This window comes from Aptenodytes patagonicus, chromosome 17, assembly GCF_965638725.1.
Source record: "Aptenodytes patagonicus chromosome 17, bAptPat1.pri.cur, whole genome shotgun sequence".
NCBI lineage: Eukaryota > Metazoa > Chordata > Aves > Sphenisciformes > Spheniscidae > Aptenodytes > Aptenodytes patagonicus.
In genome coordinates, this window is record NC_134965.1 from 3,578,031 (window position 1) to 3,594,603 (window position 16,573).

A 16,573-nucleotide genomic window follows, 5' to 3' on the forward strand; every position below is an offset into this window, starting at 1 on the left:
GACATTACATATATACATGCAGAGAGCAGAAGCAAGCCATCATATGAAAAAGAACACAACATCAAACTTGATTACTAGAGAAAACTTAACTTCTGAATCAAGAGTAGACTAAAAAACCCCGTAAGAAGTTCTTCTAGGGTTGTATTTAAGCATTTGGTACTACTGATCACGTCTGTCATTTCTCTACTAAGGACTACATCAGTTCCCACATCTCTCCTTGGAATAAAAGGCCCAAGCAAGCTGTCAAACTCCAACATTATACATAACCATCACCTGCACAGAATCCAGTATTATTAAGAAACGAAAAATAGAACTGTTTTTATATTAAAGTGTACCTGGAGCCCTGAAATGAAACTGAGTTTGCTACATGAGGTGCATGTATAAGTTAATTATAGGCTATGAAAACTGAGAAGAACAGAAAACATCAAAAGAATAGAATAGAACAACATTAGAAGACTATTTAATGGTATTTCTTCCATACCTTCTTCAACAGTAACTTCAATCTCTGGGACGTTTGAATTGTCTGCAGGACTTCGTGACCTTTTTGAACTCTTTGGACTCATTGCTGGAAGTCAATATAATACAAGGTGTGATGCACAAACCCTCTATAACGTATATCCTGCACAGCTAATGAAAACACAGCTGTATTCTGAAAATTCCAACAGACTGAAGAATCACTTGTGTCTGCACTAAGTACAGTCTCCATTGTAAAATCTGAACAATACAGTGACACAGCATTAAAAAGCAGGCTTAGTACTCTTGAAAAAGGCAGGTATCACACCTAAATTTTCACTCCACTAATTCAGAACAGAAGACTTCAGTGTTTCTAAGTGCGAGGGACAGCTTTGGTACTTTTTATTATCTAAATAACAAAATTATTACCTTCTGATTTTTTTATAGACAACTTAAACGTAAATGGCTTTCTTTTTTATTCTTTTCTTACAAAACTTCATTGCTATTTACTTCAGTTCACACCTGTAAGTTAAATATGGCTTAGGCCATTAATCGCAAAATAAAAGTTGTCAAAATTGGGTAAATTCCATTTTCTGCATTGGAATAGTCCTAAGTAAAAAAAAGTAGATAAATTTATGTTTTGAGTAACTTTTTCAAATAAAAGCAGATTTAGATTTAGAGGCTACTACGCTAGATCATCTTAAATAATGCCTTTTGTTTGCGACACCCGTATTTTTTAACCATAAAGATCTCTCAGTCTGCTAAGGAAGCAGAAAGTAAGTATTTATGAATTGATGGCAGCAAATAATACTTAATTGTTTACCTTTAGTGTTTATTTTACTAGCCAGTCCTGGAGGCAAATAGGAAGTGACAAGCTCAGGCCTAAAAGTTGAACAGAACACAATCCAATCAATTACACATGCAAGAAAAAAAATACAGCAAAATGTTACAAATTTCTTAGAATTCATTCGAGTTCCGATTTACATAACATCAGCTCTCTATAACAAAATTCTGCTAGAAGCACGGGTGACTCTCCATCTACTATAACCACAAAAAGTTAGAAAACATAAAGCTACATTTTCTACTCTGTAATTTTCTTCTGGGTTTATTTCAAGAAAAAAAATAAAGAAAAAGAATGGGGGGGGGGGGGGAAGGAAAAAAGCTTCCAGGTACGAGGCCATTTTTTCCCCTAGATCCTTGATGCATGAAACACGCAATTTATACATCTATTTAAATTTAATAAGGAAGGTATATCCTTTTATGAGGTAAAACATATGTGCAAAATGTTCTTTCTGTTTCATGGAAACAGAATTTAGGTAGCATTTAAAGCCTAAAGTTGCTGGGAAGAAAATCAAATAGCTTCAAAATCAGGAGTAAAAATAACTGAATTACGTACTTTTTAACAACAAATTTGATTTTGCCACTCCCACGAACAATCCTTTCAAGGCGTGGAATTCCAAACCATGTGGGACTCCGGAAGGGGATTCCTTCTGGCAAGCCTTCGACGTACAAGTACTCAGGGTTTGATTCAAATACAGGATAGGGAACTTTCACTGCCTCTGAAAGCCCCAGAGCTTGGGCTGAAAATAAAAATTTAACGATAGTTTACACACTCAAATGGGTGGTATTTTATCTCAAGTGATTTTAAGAAGCTTGGCTTACAGAAGCTCTGCTACTCAGAGATAATTAAAAAACCCAAGAGAAATATTTAACTAGATTTTCTATTATTTTCTGTAGAATAATTGCAAATGGCGACTTTGTCCATCTTATTACAGACAACATCTAAGTCTGCAGTGCCTAATATTTTCTTTTGTGAACTTTTTTCATCCAAAAGCTTTTTGCGCACATATCATCTCTGTCACACAAGTGGAAAATCTATGGCCTAGGATGTTGTTATAAAGCCATTTATGTCAGTTATAGGGAAGAGTCAGTAAAAAGTAGGTGAGAGGAGTCAAGATTTCCACACCTGACCTAGCACATTTCTGATGTTTAAATAAGTACGGTAAAATTTAAAACTCTTTTTACAGACGAGTTTTAAAACACAGTGGCATTATAAAACAGTTCATTTAACATGTAACTTACCAAACTTCGTATTAAATATCTCTTCTACTTGTTTTCTTAGCTTTGTGATCCTGACGTTCCAATCTTCTTTGGCTGAAAACCAGAAATGGACAGATGTCAGACTATTACCCAGTTCTAGATAAAGAGGCACATTCGAACACAAGAACTTGTAAACTATCAACACAGTCACATCTGCATAGACAAGGACATACAATGAGCAATGATTATTAATAGCAGCTTAAATGATACACGTAATTCCCTCTACATAATGGAAAATCTGTTTAAACGTGGTTACAAATTTCAAGCATTGCCCCAAGTGGGAGAACTTTCTTCAGAGCCTTTAGATGCAGGAAGGAATTATTGGCTCTGACAAAGTTGGAATTAATTAATCATAGTGCATAAGAATAACATTCTTTAGAACAGAAGAGGATGCAGAGAGTGCTTTGCTAAACATTTTGATTAGCATAAAAAAAAAAAATCATCTTCAATCTTGTTCTCTATTGTAAATAAAAGTCAATTATAGGAGTGCTAGCCAGAGCAGACAATTTGTGGCTTAGGTGGAGAAGAAAGCAAAGGACACTAGCAGCAATAAAAAGCACTACTTTTCTGACAAACTGCATAACTGATTACTTTTCATCATAACCCACAAATAACAATTAACTGCTACTGAGCTAATACCATTCAGAGTTGTGGAGAGCATGCAGGAAAAAAACTATACGGAATTTTTTGTTTCTAAATAATTATTTTTGACTAACAAATTACCTGACCGTCTTTATTTCTAGCTTCTTATACTGTCAAGGCAAGATGCATTCATATTTTTTGCAATCTGGCCTTCTTATTTGATAGATTTCACAGGTATTTAACACCTGCACATGTGTTTGTATTTATGCGCAGGTTGTAGTCTCACTGGCAAAGGAATTAGACTAATTTACTTTTAAGAAACGTTGTTTGCAGACTATCTGTTGAGGACACCGGATTATTACTTTGCAACAGAATGATATTTTGCTTAAAAAAAAGGTATAATATTCATTAGCAACATAAAGTACTGCATCTGCAGGAACAAGTTCCTCAGCTTTTGCCTGGGAAAACGGTTTTCACTGGGCTCTAAGCCCAAGAGAACATTTGCTGCGTTTACCTGTCTGACATCAAACCCTGGACCCTGCTAAGCTTTGTTGTGGGCACTGATAACACCAGACTCACCTGTAAGTTAGTGAAAAATATAACTAGTACAAAAAAGAAATGTTATTCTGAAGATTCAAACAGTCTGAGTTTTAAGAATCGCAGCCACCGCACGTCAGTTCTTTCAGAAAGAGGATTTTATTAGCTGGTTTTTTACTGCTATCATTGGCACCTGCTGTTACTACTTCATTGTCAAATTGTCAGTTATATTGTCAAATTTGACAACAATCGGGGTTTTGGCAACGAAACAAACCAATCAACGCTGCCTTTTCCTTCTGCTCCATATTGAACACAGTCTTTTCTACTGAGCTACCCCTCTTGCTGAATATGAGCCTTTTCCTACAATCCAAAAAAAATCCACAGTACGTTGTGATGACGTAAGACGACTACTGATTACATGATCATTAAATCATATTCTTTCCTTTTTTTTCTGCAGAGAGCTCAACACAATTATTTCCTGAAGCTGCAGTTTGTTTATCCAGTGAAACGTGTGGGGAAGAAACCTAGCAAGCCCTGGGTCTTGGTTTGTGTTATTACTACCACCAGATTCATACTCTGGATTGTACACTTCTGTAGCAAGGAAGTATCAACACACCAATTCAGAGCATTCGGTTGTCTCAGGAAATAAAAAGCAATCTGGATTCTCTTCCCCTGTTAAAGGTATTTCATGCTTACAAGAAGTCATTACAATTCCTTACCAACAGAGGCCTGAAAAAAGCCCAACAAAGTCAGCTGTGAAACGCTAAGGGGCTCCAGAGCTTTGATTCAGGCCAGGACAGTATCTCCAGTTCTCCCGGGCTGTGAAGGTGATCCGTTCTGTTATTCAAAGACAGCTGGACTGCACCACAATCCAGAAAGCCATCCACGTTCATAATGATCAATTTATTCCTTTCAAACCTCATGAAGAGCATGTCAGCACGCTCATCACAGAAGGGTTACTTCTTGAAAAACGTTGCATTGATCCAAATTTGTGTCCCCACCAATCCCTTCCATTCCCACTTGGAGACAGCACCTGTCTTACCTGGGGTGTTCGACCTGGGTTGAATAACTTCGGTTGAAGTGAGAGTTAGCAGCTCCGGCCTGCAACCAGAAAGCGAATAATCTGCCCATTCTTGACATAAATTAATTACTACTACTTATTATGACATGAATTGAAAAGTTTGGATTTTTCTATTATGTATTTCACACTTGTGAAAATGCCACAAAGATATTTTGGAAGACTTGTCTCGATTGCAAATACCCCCTTTATAACGCAGAATATTTAACCTGCCTATTTGGTAACTAGAGACCGAATGCTTCATGGCTTAATGAAACCAAGTGCTTGATTACACAAAGGGTGTTTGTTTGGCCTCTTTTTCAAAAAAACCCCATGTTTAGGCATTAAAACAAACACTCACCTTTTGATCACAAATTTTATTCTGTTGCCCGCTTGAACTATCTTTTCAAGGCGAGGGATTCCATACCAGGAGGGACTCCTAAAGGGGATGTTCTCTGGCAGCCCTTCAACACACAGGTCAGTAGGATGGGCCTGAAATTTCTGGTATGGAACAGCTTTAGGCTCAGTGCTTCCCAGGGCCTCGGCTGTTAGAACAAAATACATCCAGTAACTGGACAGTTTGGCCATCAACCTTTATTAAAAGCTAGCTGAGCTACCAAATCTTCAGGCTGTTGCAATCGTGATCTTAGAACCTGGGACGATGCAGGATATCTAAACCCAACAGAGTCCAAGTCTCAGCACATCAAGAACATAAAAAAATTACTTTATTATATCATGTTGATATGGGCAGTCACAATGCCAGACTGAAGATTACTGGGTTTTTCACTGCAGCATAATACAGTGGTTTTATCCAAAGTTTTTAATCTATTATAGAGCATCATGCAACATTTTATTCTAGCTCTTACGAAGCTGGCTATTTTTTTTTTTATATTGGAGAGAACATAAAAATTCACCCAGAAATGTTCTAATGCTAATTTTAATGGTACTGCAACAGATATAAATAAGTAACTGGTTGTTTTATTCACCATCAAAGGAAAAAAATCCAAATAGGAAGGAATTGAGAGCAATTAAAAGAGCTGTACATATAAGATTTATAAATTTTTTTAACTATGAATTTACCTTGTTGTATAAGCAGTAGAGCAATACATTCTTTTTCACTCAACTGACAGGATTTTAAATATTTGAAAAAACTGATCAAAGGTCTCATTCACGTAGACGTGCAAAGGAAATAATGAAAGCAGCCTTTTAAGAAATACAAAGCCATAAAAGAAAAGAAAATAATAATACTGTACTCACCAAACTTTTTACAGAAGAGTTGATCTACCATCTTTCTCAGTTTGGTGATTCTGGCATACCACTCCTCTTTCACTGTATTGGAGAGTGACACAGAACAAAGACAACATTCCCTAATTATTTTGGTTATATTGTCAGTCGTTCAGTTTATAGCAGGCATAACCATCCCGCATTTTCAGGTAACCCAGGAAATACTATGCAGAGGAAGTATGGATTCAACTTGGAACTAGGATAATTAATTATAAAAAATGAAATCATATTAAAACTGTACAAAAATCCATTGAACCAGTGACATGGCTCTTGCTACAAAACACACGCAGTGTATTGGCATGAAGAACTGCAATGCTTTCATCATCCGCCTCCAATCTGTAGATCCCATTTGGAGATGGGATTAGTTTTTTGCTAGTTTCATTTTCTGCAAAATTATCTGGACACTCAGTGTAGAATTTGGTATGCATATGGGATGAAAACTCGCATTCAAGGCATTTTCACTAAGCACTGACAACCCCAAAGGAAGCTTTTACAGTAGGTGCACATGTTTGCTCCTTGCTGTATATTCATGTTGAACTTCCAGCATCCATTTCTCCCCACTGTTTGTGGGCAATACTTTTTGAATGGTGGTTAACAGCTACATCAGATGACTCTAGGGTTTTTGTCATTCCTCTCGAGATGACAAGCAGCTTAGTTCCAACTCTCCAAAATGTTTCCTTGACACTACCAAAGACATGACTTAAGTCATAATTTAGACACAGAACCCAACATGTGGCAGCTCTGTAGATTAGCATATCCTGGTGAATAAAACAAGTTTAAATACTGTTCTTTCATCATTTTATCACTTGAGTATCTTTGCTGGTACACACGCACCTTTGGTAGAGTTCATGAGATAAAGTTTTGCACCTGAAGACAGTCATAAGTTTGAGTTCTGCTCCTCCAGCAGAACAACAGAGCACAACGATGACATTAGTGCTGTCATATTTGGTAGCAGGAATGGTAACAGCTTTTGTTTCTGTTTTGTCATGTCTGCTTGTCATTGGGGATTGTGACCGGTACCCCCTGCTCCCAACCCCTGGTAATGTGGTTAGCATAATTAATGCCATTTTGTAAGGCAGGCAGCCATTCTCTGTGAAGGAGCGGGTCACGTATTCGTTCCCTTTGCCTTCATTCTCAGGCCCTGAAGGTCTTGTGAACCAAGTAGACAAACCAAACAGATTTCTTCTTCCCCTCCCTATTGTCCTCAAGGTTCCTGGGCGCCAGGCCGATTACTCCCTTCCTCACCGGCCTTGAAGGTCCCAGGCACCCAGCCAGCCCGGTGGTGGTGATGTCCCTGGCATGGAACAGGGAAGCGTAACAGCACACGGAGCACTGTCCATAACATCAAGCAGTTACAAGTCCTATGGGGGGAACTTGGACCGGAGCTGCTGCTGGTCAGCGAGACCCTTGACCCCCCGTGGCTAGGGATGCCTCCACTGTCCTCTGCTTCCTCCGAGGATTGGCTGAGTGACTCGTCGTCTTTTATATCATTTTTGAGTCTAGATTATGATTGTCATTCTTGTATGATTGTATTATTGATACAGCAAGCCATGTATTAAGATCTGACCCGATCTGACCCGATCTGCAGAGGTGATTAGAAACCACAGGTTAAGTTGTATTATAAATTCTGTATTACACTACTTATAAATTGTGCTACATTGATTCTGCTTGTGCCATTCTAATCATAAATTCTATGCTATGCTAATTGTAATATCCTGTTAAAAATACAAAGCTTTAATTGTAACTATGATTTAGTGCTGTCATCATTCTGCCAAGGATCCCTAAAAGAATCTCTCTGTCCCCTCAGTGCCGGGGATCATAGTACATATCATACAAATCACTTTTTTCTTCTAAATATGTCTTTGTGACCACCAAGTGGAAGCACATCAGTCTTGAGCAAGATACTGGACAGCTGCCACACTGTGGGTTTAGTCATCACGCACAAGCAACAACTTCTGCTCCGTAACTGCATTGCACCAGGTTGGGCTATCTTCATGAGCACCTGCCCACACTTCTCCAGCCATTTCCTGAGCCAAACCATCGCTGCCCGACTGGTTTGTCTCGGAGCCAATATCAGTCTTCTCAGGGCTTCAGGGCTGAGACCATTTCATAAAACCTTCCTGACCACCCTATTTCCCACAGGAATGCAAATGCAAATAGTCTTTCTTCTGCCAGTCAAAATACAACTTCTGTACTCATCCCATTCCTCTCCTGCTGGGGACACAAGCTAGCAGGGGCTATGGACAGAGCAGGATGTTGGACACGGAGCCACAAGGAGCCGAGAGCAGGGGCTGGCGCTACATAGCTCTCTCTCCTCAGATGGCAGCAGACACACGGAGCAGCAGAGGAGACGATGAGCTACTGGGAAAGAGGGAATCCAAACAGGGAGAAAAGAAAACTGGGGGAAAGGAGGCTCAGACAGCTGCTGCCTTCTGAGCTGTGTTCCCTGAGACGTTATCACAGCTTTCACAGACGTTCTCTTCTCTCAGAAATAATGCAGAGGTCACACATGAATATATCATCATTACGAGTTAGTGAAGACAAGCAACATAAAGCGACTGTTCATAACACTGTGCCATAAAAACGGGTTACTACTAGTTTTCTTAGCTACAGGGGTTTTACGGGATATGAAATGTACCTGCTTTGTCTTCATAATCAGCATAACCATATTAAATACGACAAAAACAACAGAGAAAGGGGCTAATTTAAAAGCCCATATAAGAGTACAGTTAAGCTTAAGACTCAGTCATTACCCTACCTACTATTTTTGTAGTCAAATTTGGTGCTCAAAGGAACAGTAGGTTATTAAGACTCAAGACACTAGGTTAACTTATACTGCAGGAAAAGTTTAATTCCCACACACATGTTAAAGCGACATCCTTATGACATAATTTCTTTGCTTAATTTAAATCCTTAACGTTCACTTTAAGTACAGTCTTTAACATACTTTTTACAACAGAAGACTACGAGTATATAATACAACATAATGGTGCTGCAGTAGTGCAGATACTACCATTGCTTGCGTCCCTGTCTGAACTAAGAATTTCTCTGGTATTACTAAAAATTCAACAGTTCAACCAGGCTGAGGTTGCCAGTTAGCATTTTGGGGTTGGGAGCAATTTGTTTGCTACTATTGGTTCAGGCATACAAGCTTTCAACACTTGGCTTAATTGGACAATTAAAAAAAATGCCCTGAAGCCCAAGAGACAGTAAAATACAACTGAAGAGAAAAACAAGTCCAGGAAAGTAATTTACCAACTAGTGCCCATGCAAAGGCACAATTCTTTCAAAACTTGATTTTTTTCCATACTAAACTTTTTTCTCCCAACTTGAGGGGAAATGCGTTCATGGGTGTAATCATAACAGAAGTCTGTTCTTGTAGTCTTTTTTTACACGGTCATTTTTGTTACCTTTGGATGGGTGCTCAATGGAGACAAAACATGTAAGAGCATGCGTCTGCTGAAAAGTATTACTGACGGCAAAAGTGGTTAGAATGCACTAGGTGAAAATGGAGTGCCATCATCTGAGCAAGTCAGATTCTACAATAACAAATGTCACTATAACCAGTATGTTCATTACTGCATTTCAGTTAATCTAATTTTGGCAAATACCATATATAAGCAATTATTCCATGATACAGACAGTTCCCTACCCAGTAAACTCTATCAACTATGGAAACTACTGCCTTTTCTCTATATCTCAACAGTCTAACGCTTAGCGCTCTGTTTTTCCTTCTGGCCAGCTGAACCAAATCAGTTGATAGCGTTAGTAACACTGGCTTGGATAGCCAGTGGAAAATTGCTGTCACTTTGTAGCTAAAGAAAATTCAAAACAAGAGGAATTATTTGCAATGTGTTATTAGTAAAAGCAAACAGTAGCCACCGTACAGACTGACTGTACTTGTACAACTCACATGTCTGAGGACCTACCTCCTGCAACTGGTTTGTCCAATGGTAGATCATCTTGTGTCGAATTCAAAAGCTCATGCCTAAAAGATTTAAGATACATACTTCAACAGTGACATACACCTTGATAAACCAGAAGTTACAGCCTCAAGTTACCACTGAAGAATCAGAAAAAAAAAAAATAACAGGGGACATCATGATCCTCAATGTTAAATTCCAATTAACACCGAAGTATTCTAAGAGCTGGCTGGAACCCTACTGACAAAAACATTTTTCATGCCTGATACCCATATCCACCTGAGCCATAACATTTCATGGTAACATACAGATTTACATTAAAATTATCTCTGAGGTCTAAGACGCACCTCATCAGAAACAAAGATCCAAATCAAAAATTTAACCTTTAAAAATGAAAATCTCAAAGCAGACATTTCTGTTTCCCAAATACATCTAGTTTTATCCATATTAGAACAACAAAAAATTTAAAAATTCTGACATTTCTCACAGAGCTGAACTGGTTTTTGAGCCGATGAACAGCATAAATTAATTACTGTTAACAACTAAGACAAATTTGACAAGAGCAAGTGCCAGCATTGCATAAATATTGAAATCTACACATAGTGTCCGATTTTAAGCGAGACAAAAGGTAGATCTACACTTCTTCCTCTTTTCTGGTTATGTGCAAGCGTTAGGATGACAGAAACTGAACATATACCTCTCAAATATGAGAAACTAGCATCCGTGCTAAAGGCAGCATGCACAGAGGCATGGGCTGTCACTACCACCAATTCTGAGCCTGACCACTGCCATCAGCAGATTCCTATCCACTTCGAAAACTCTTGGATTAGGCCCTACACCACTGAACAATAGTAAAACGTCAGCTGTTACTCACAAGAGCTTCATTTAAACTGTAAATGCCCATCTGTGGTGTGAAACATCACATCTGTCTGTGAAGTGAAGCACCAAACTATAAAAGGTAAATATCCACCCACTACCAAAGCTGCGTATCAGTCTGCCACAGTCGTTCCCGCAGTACTGGATCTCAAAGTGCTCTGCAGCTCCGAGATCCAGCACCCGGCATCCACAGATGCCGGCATCTCTCCCTGCATATCCTGAATTCAGGCTCGGTCCAGGCTCCCTTCCAATCCCACCTGCCTTTGCAGAAAGTAATGTCAGGGTTCTTCTAGGAAAGACACCAAGACAAGAAAGGAGAAAAAGAGAAAGAAAGGAGCCCAGAACATCTCATAAGTCTCATGTCCTCACTTTAAAGGCAGACGACACTCTGCCAGGCTAGCTACAGCAGGCAACTGAGCCCTCAAGCAGTTTCTATGTACATCTAAGGTCTCCCTTCATGTACACTATCTGATCTACCTCCAGACACACCAAGGACATGCATCCAACTAAATAACAGGAACCAGCAGCTATTTTGGCCTCAAGTCTGCCCTTGGAGATGCTATACAAATACAGCTGTAGACACCTTGATACAGCATTCCAGCAAGAAAAAAAAATAAAAAGCACAAGCTGAAATTTAAGCCAGGATCCTCAGATAGCATAAAATATCCCCAAGTCAATAGCTTTCAATGTGTATTAGAGCCGCAGAGATTAAAATAGTACAAAGAGATCTGCCCATGACAAAAAGTCCATAATATCGAAGAGATCTGTCCAGATCTCAGCCACCGCTGTGGTGCTCTGGTGACCTGATAAGCTGAATTTGTCAGAGTGAACATCAACTAAAAACAACTCATCAGCACTGCAAAAGAATACGTCAGTAGAAATCAGTTTGGAAGTTCTTGAAGATAAAATGAAGCAGAGTGGAGCCAGCAGAAAACAATGAGTAATATAGGGACAAAAATGCAAAATTCCTTACTTTTTAATCACAAACCGGATCCGCTCCTTTGCTAGAAGTATCCTCTCAAGACGGGGAATGCCGTATGTGGATGGCCGCCTGAAGGGAATTCCTTCTGGCAGCCCTTCCACATACAAGTCTTCCACATGTGACTGAAAGAGCGGGTATGGGATAGACACTGGACCTTTTGCTTTTATAGCTTGAGCTTTAAGAAAAAAGGAGAATAAAAACATTAGAGTAGCTCGTGGCTCTACTCAGATTATCTGTTTGATATCACTCTGAAAAACATTTAAATTAGCAGACAGGCAATAAGCCCCTCAGCACATTTCAACATGCAAGCATTTGTATTTGTGGGGGTTTGTTTTTGTTTTATAGCAAAATCACTCTAATTCACAGTAAACAAGCTGCAGACCTGCATACATATGCAGATTCTCCTCTTCTCCCTTTACTCTGTAAACATTTAATAACAGAGACTGCACCTGTTACAGTGAAGTTTCACAGTATTTTGGTTTTGTTTAATAGCACATTTTGAAAGATGAAATTATCTAGACTTAATTATAAACAAAGCATGTTTCAGTTCATTAGCTCTGATTATTATTATTTGTTAATACTATTGGCTTAGAAGAGTCATTAATGCCTTGGAGGAGGGGCACACATCTCTTCTTTTGAGTGAATTCCTAAACCTTCAGTGTATTTTAGAAATCCAAGGACTCACTGATGAAATAAACAGTACACTTCGAACAATGTCGAAAAAAGCACGACCCTACTAATGAAGTCTTTGAAGCAAATGAAAAGCAAATAACAGATTCACCCACTGCTGGAAAATAACCTCAATGTATTTCTTTAAGTTATGAGGATCGTAATCATATCGATACACTTATCAGGCTGGCAAATACTGGAGAATGGCATGATGGTTTGCAAATACCAAGCGGGCTAATTGCTTTATACTCACAAGGGTACATTAATTTTGTAGGCCACGCAACAAGAATTCTCTATTACCATCTGACTGGTCTGCAAATAGTTTGGTACATTCTGGTTTTTTGCTATGGAAATTAGATGCAAAACATTATTTGTGGAGAGAAAGGCCAAGCTAAGGCCAAATTAGAGTACAGTGATGTCGTGGCAAGGTTTCTGAAAGCAAAACTACTCAATGCACCTTTTCAAGCAACTTAACGTAACGTGAAAGTGGCCAGTGGTTCAGACATCGGTGTATACAAAATGCTCACGTTAACTCACAAATTCTTAAAAGCAATAAAACAATTTAGGTTTTAAAGGCATTTGGGTAACATACTCCGTCAACCACTTGGAAGCAGAACAGTTCTAGGTATGTTTATCACAAAACAGGAAAGCTTTGAAAATACTGTATGTCTCTTAGTCTTATATTCTGACGAGAACCGAGTATCAAAATTTTAGGACACTGTGAGAAGAACTGTGTTTCAACTAGACTTGGTTTCAACTGCCAAATATAAGATGGCCAAAACTGGAGACAGAGAAGAGATACGTACAGAGAGGGACACGAACCTGAAGATGACGCTTACAAATAGACTAAAGAAACCCTATTCAAACCTGCATCAAAGGAGCTGCAGAACAATCACCAAAAGAGCTGTTGTGTATCACACCAGTCCTTCATTAAAGTAGATTTTTATTGCAGTCACATACATCTTCCAAGAAATTAATAAAATTATTCTCAGCCCTGGAGGCTGTTGTGGCACGTGGTGAAAAAGCATAACAAATCCAGATGGAAATGAGCATTTGTGAACCACAGTTAGCCGCAGGAAAAAAGATCAAGAACATCACTAAAATCTAGATCACTACACAGCATCAAGTAAGAACAGCTTCAGAGTAACAAAAATCCTGTCTGTTTAAATAAGTAACTAACAACAGGTAAGATTTTACAAGTGAGAGTCTTTATTTCTCTTAAATCAGCAAATGTTTTAGCAAATACTCTTCAGACAGCCTAAGAACACGATCACCATCGCAGTCTGCAGTGAGGCTTCTTACATTTGGAACCTTACATATTTTTGCATAGGAATCCTATTGAATATAGGTTTCATTTTTATAAATGAGTTTGTGTTTGCGAGACACTATCTTGTGTTTACAGTATAAAAAGTAATCCCATTTAGTTTACATCTAAACACAAAAATAAATACATTTTCAGACATGTCAGTTGTAATGGATGACAATGACTGACGTTGCTGAAACATTTTGGAGCTCCAAAAGCCAACAAGGCTGAGGAGCATTCTGGGAATTCTGACATCCATAACTCATTTCAGTAAATGCGAAACTGCATGTGCATACAGATAGAAAGAATTGGAATCTGATATGGAATTGGTTTCTGAATCAATGAAATGTTGTCATCCACAGAGAAAAAGGGGATAATTTAATTACCATCTGGGCTGCTATGGAAAGTCAGGAATAGCTCTGTATTCAACAGACTCCACAGGAGATTTTTAGGCTGGCTATGTGCAAACAGCAAACCCAAAATTAAAGCAATTCACTACGAATGATGCTCCTTTCTAGAGCAATTAAAATACTGTAAATCAGATTGTGAACTGCTTTTACTTGGTCTGAGTTGCTTTCAGTGGGCTGTTTAAATGTCAGATGATAGCCACACCCAAAACATGTAGTAACTCCAACATCACAAGGTCCATTCTGAAAGCACTTCCACTTTTCACTGCAGGAGCACCACCATTTATTTTGAAATTTTTGCTGATGCTGTTTCAGCCTGTGATATGAGGACACAAAATATGTCTAGGTGCAACATCTGGAGACAAATTCCAAAGACTAACACATGTGCTTTTTCTCTCCAAGAACCATTAACATATAATTGTTGCTTCACTGCAAATCAATCATAATCAGAAAGGAACAATCAAGCAGTGGTAAACCTCTCCCCAGAGCCATTTTAAAAGAGTATTTCACTCAAGGACCCAGTGTAATTACAGAAAAAAGGCCGGCTCTCTTAAATGTGGGTGGCCCCAGACATGAGCACACTGGAACTCCAGGAAACTGAGCACAACTGAAAAATAAAATCAAGTTTCGCGCTTAGGTGCCAAACACAGGCACCCAATTTTGAAATTACTCTGCTCATCAAAAAAGCTACTTTCCCCAGTTTTAGGTCTTCTACTAATATTTAACCCTTTGGTGCTGTCAGTACTGGTGTGCTCCTGAGCCAACGCCAAGACGCATGCCAAAGAGCTGTGATTTACGGTGTCAAAGGACTAGAGGCAATTGTTTGGAAAGGAGCGTAACACATACCGTATTTTTTTTCAAACAGCTCTTCAACTTGCTTTCTCAAGTCTGTAATTCGCGCATTCCATTTCTCTGCAAAGAAAAGAGGAGGACATGTCAGAGTACAAAGGAAACTGAGGATCTCTTGTAAAATCTGTGTTACCCCTAATTGAAATATGCAGTGTGCTTTTACTGCTCACTTGCATATAGGTGCCTCTGGAGCACGGTATAGGCTATACCATAAAATACATGGATACCTTCAGAAAGAAAAAGGATAGAATAAAATGTTTGAGATTACCTCCAAAACTTGTGCAGATGTTAAATCAAGTTTAAAAAAATAAAAGGACACAAACCAGGCTAAAGTAACTCCAAAAACAGTTTCTCTTTGAAGGCTCAGTCAGCAGCTCTCACTACCATCAGGGGTAAAGTCAGTTTGCAGCCGCTGTTGATAGTTATCTAAATCTGGGTGCTGAAAAGTTTAATTAGTGAGACTTGATAAAGCTTACAGCGAGTACATGAAGTTGTTTTGGAGCATCTGTACAGCTATCTGGCTCAGAAGGCATCATGCTATCCTCTACCTTAATCCAGTATTTCTCCAAGTCCTGATGTTGCAAAACATCCCCATAAATCCTATTTCTGAAAGAAGATGAAGGCTGCAAGACAGAAGTTATCCAAATCCAATCGTGTGTTCCATGGAGAGCTGGATTAAACGGCGGAATTTTAACATCTAATTTTCTGCCTGTGACAGAGCGCACATGTTTTCACAGCTTTTTGTACTATCTCAATGCGTTTAGGAAAATGCTGTAACTCTTTTGTAGATGGTACCAGATGCTGGCTGGCCTTTATGAATGAGTTAATAAACAACTGTACTTACAGCTTATTTCTTACACTAAAGACTTGAATCTAGTAACTGCAGAGGTCAAAAAATGAGGCCATTCAAGTTATTACACTGCCAGTTGTCAGAAAATTCTTATATCAGACAAGAGAGAGGATTGAATTTCGAGTCCGTATTGAAAGGGTTTTAAATATTCATTCTCAGACCAATGTATACAACTTTGGTGGCCATTTTTAAGCTTATAGTTTTTAAATGTAACTTTATGGATATCAAGAGACCAGCATGCTTCAGATGTGGGCAAGAATAAGGCCTTGCTTAGAGGGGAAAGGGTGTTTTGGCACACTGCCTCTCATCCAGACATAAACTCTTCATTCTAGTGACCTGGCATATCACCTACATCAATTAACCTGTTTATATTTTGAAATAACATCCATGTGGATAAATCCATATAATTGCTTCTGCCACCCTTTTTACTGCTATCCTGCAGTACACAGCTTCTTAGCTGACAAATGTCTTGAGCTCAACGTTTTCTGCTCCCATGTCACTTCAACCTTGCAATATTTCCCTCTTTAATTTCAGATGTATAGCCAGATGAAGCTCTTTCTGATTCCAGCACAACCACCAACTGCATTTTTTGTTGACCTGCAGAACAATGGATTAACAGCAGCTTTACCAGTAAGAGTCAGGAAAATACGAGTCAGAATTTACTGGCTTAAAGGGGAAACTCCGCTTTACGCAACAGAGCT

General features: G+C 38.8%; 1 protein-coding gene across 9 annotated transcripts in view; it reads right to left on the minus strand.

Annotated features, from left to right (window-relative positions):
* GTF2I (general transcription factor IIi) overlaps positions 1-16,573 on the minus strand; it is an 80,835-nt gene that overhangs the window by 18,063 nt on the left and 46,199 nt on the right. For all 9 annotated transcript variants that reach the window (XR_012996675.1, XM_076354586.1, XM_076354589.1 and 6 more), the window contains 10 exons: positions 15,020-15,085; positions 11,786-11,969; positions 9,943-10,001; positions 5,987-6,058; positions 5,091-5,274; positions 4,715-4,773; positions 2,536-2,607; positions 1,850-2,033; positions 1,277-1,335; positions 482-565 (listed from right to left, as the gene is read on the minus strand). Coding sequence is in view for 8 of the 9 variants with exons in the window: in XM_076354586.1 (XP_076210701.1) it covers positions 482-565; positions 1,277-1,335; positions 1,850-2,033; positions 2,536-2,607; positions 4,715-4,773; positions 5,091-5,274; positions 5,987-6,058; positions 9,943-10,001; positions 11,786-11,969; positions 15,020-15,085 (1,023 nt within the window). In the remaining variant the exon portion in view is untranslated. The remainder of the gene's footprint in view (positions 1-481; positions 566-1,276; positions 1,336-1,849; positions 2,034-2,535; positions 2,608-4,714; positions 4,774-5,090; positions 5,275-5,986; positions 6,059-9,942; positions 10,002-11,785; positions 11,970-15,019; positions 15,086-16,573) is intronic.